This window comes from Anopheles darlingi, chromosome 2, assembly GCF_943734745.1.
Source record: "Anopheles darlingi chromosome 2, idAnoDarlMG_H_01, whole genome shotgun sequence".
Lineage (NCBI taxonomy): Eukaryota > Metazoa > Arthropoda > Insecta > Diptera > Culicidae > Anopheles > Anopheles darlingi.
This window is the reverse complement of record NC_064874.1, coordinates 46,452,040-46,454,402: the sequence shown is the minus strand read 5'-3', so window position 1 is coordinate 46,454,402 and position 2,363 is coordinate 46,452,040. Positions and strand designations below refer to the sequence as shown.

General features: G+C 46.6%; 1 protein-coding gene across 1 annotated transcript in view; it reads right to left on the bottom strand.

Annotated features, from left to right (window-relative positions):
* LOC125959262 (zinc finger protein squeeze-like) overlaps positions 1–626 on the bottom strand; it is a 35,932-nt gene extending 35,306 nt beyond the window's left edge. Inside the window, exon 1 of the mRNA XM_049692075.1 lies at positions 465–626. Within this exon, the coding sequence (XP_049548032.1) occupies positions 465–626 (162 nt within the window). The remainder of the gene's footprint in view (positions 1–464) is intronic.
* Between the last annotated feature and the right edge of the window lie 1,737 nt (positions 627–2,363).

Genomic DNA, 2,363 nt, shown 5'->3' with positions numbered 1-2,363 from the left:
CTTTCTAATTCTTAAGACGTGAGACGTAACTCGGGAAAGGACACTACCCGTACAGTGGTTTCAATTTCAGTAAAACGGAGAACCATTCAGATAAACAAAATTGATTCAACATTGGCATAAAAACTAAGATAAGAACACTTGTTGCTTCACCTGCAAATGGAAATGACGAAATAGACAAAAAAAAATCCCCCAGATGGTTGATGCAACTGAGAACCAAGCCCGTGCTTGTGAGGCAATAAAAAGTAAAGCACGAATATAACAAAAAATCCCCAAAAACACGAAATGGTATGTGGCATTGAGAGTTGCTTTTTTTTCTTAGCTTTTACTTTCTACCGCTGATTTGCCGCCGGGACGGTGGCCGGGCCACATTCCGGTCGGGGGTATATTTTCTTCAACTCTTCAAACCTTTGGTGCGAGCGTTAAAAAAAAAGCGAAAACAAAATATCAGAAAAAATCGGACATACCAGCGGAGCTGGATGCAGTACACCCTTCAGCCACGAGTCACGACGAGAGTTGATCGTCAGCACGCGCCATTTTTCCTTTCCTATCGCCTTTGGTATAACCAATTTGGTTGAGGATGTTTGCTTGTACCGTCCGCCCGATGCCGCTGCCGTTGGGATTGACATGGTCGCCGCTGGTCGATCCTTTTTCCTAACGGTTTTTTTTGTGTGGTTGTTGTCTCTCTTCTCTAACCCTCTGATCTGGTCTGGTGGTGAAATCATAGGGCGAAGAAAGTTAGCGCCGAGTTCCGTTGGGCGCACTTACTTGAGGTTTTGTGGAAGGTTCTGGCGTTCCACGTGCTGCGGCTGCTGCTGCTGCTGCTGTGTGTGTGTGTGGGACGTACACCAAATTACGGACATCTTCATTTAGAATACGTTCGTACCATTGAAGCAGCAGACGCTCAAGTGTTTTAAACACGTGTTTTGTTGAATGATTAAGAAGGTTTGTGATTATGGTGATGTAACCTTCCTTTTTTCCTATTCGTTTGAAGATGAAACAAGGGTGCCAGAATTAGTGTTTTGTTTCTGAAGTTGGTCGACGTATGAGGAAATGGAATTCAGAATTGACAAGACTTGCATCAGAGAACAAACAGAAGACGATTTTATCCAAATTTGATTACAGATGCAAACTTTTATATCGAAAAACCATATTCTACCCGCATAATCCTGGGGCATAAGTCTAATGAGCCGTATAAAATATAGCTGCCATCGATCATCACGTTATGTTCTCGGAACTACCTCGGTTTTGCGATCGTCTTGCCATCCTTTTCCGGGCTGCATGCATGCAGTGATAGTATACAACATGACTATCAAACCAGCTGGGGTCGTGGGATAAGATCATCAACGGCGGCATTGTGCACGAATCATCCCGAGCAGAAGGGTCTAAGAATTCGGCCCAGTCTTCTCGTCCCGTCCCGTCCCATCTCGTCCACAACGTCCACTCTGCACGCATCGCCAGCGCATAACGTGTTCAGATTGCGCGAACAGAGGGGGATGGCGTAGAACTCATCTCTAAAGAACCTCTTCAAAAGGGTCCATCCAGCAGTATGGGTATGCAAAGCGGGATGCCGGGACGAGCCCGGTACTCCTGGTAGGCTCGTGATTATGGGGATATGCAGGGGAAGTGTGTGTGTCTGCGCTTACCCCCGGGGGTTTCCTTCGGTTAAGCGTTGACCGTTGTATGTGCAAACATTCGGGATTCCAGCTCGCTCTCTGCTTCATTCTGTCTGTATTTCTGTCTTCGGTTTTTGATGAGCGTTTCGTACGATGTCCGTGCAAATTATCTTTCGATAAGCAACGAGGAGGGCCACGGGACGACGAAGAAAACTGCAGCAACTGCGGGAAGAGCGAAAGTAGAGAACCGTAGAACCGGGCGTAGGGTAGGGCCAGCATCAGCATTGTCTACGAATGGACGTTAAAGATTTGAAATTTGCCATAAATTCCGAACCGAAGGCAAAACGGTTGCCACAAGGGATGATGCTGCCTGCACCGGGCGATGGGACGTTTTTGGAAACGGAATCGAGTTTTTGGGGTCACTGAGGTCAGTAACCGACGTTTTGGGACAAGTCTACGGCTGCGACTGCGGAACCCTTATGCTAGTCTCACAAGACGCCCGGTTTTTGGAATGATCAATCACGGGCCTCATACGGAGAAGACTTTATGGGTTTTCGCCTTAGACCAGGTCTACTAGCGGAATATCCGGATGCTGCCAGCCCGTACTGACAACTCTTCTCGATGCCTTCGAATGTATCCTTGATAATTTGGGAATTAACTGAAGCAATTGCTATACAAGTGTTTTCACAAAATTCGGTCCGCAATCATTGGATCCAGTTTATGGACTGGTTGTTGAAGTTTTTGTCATTC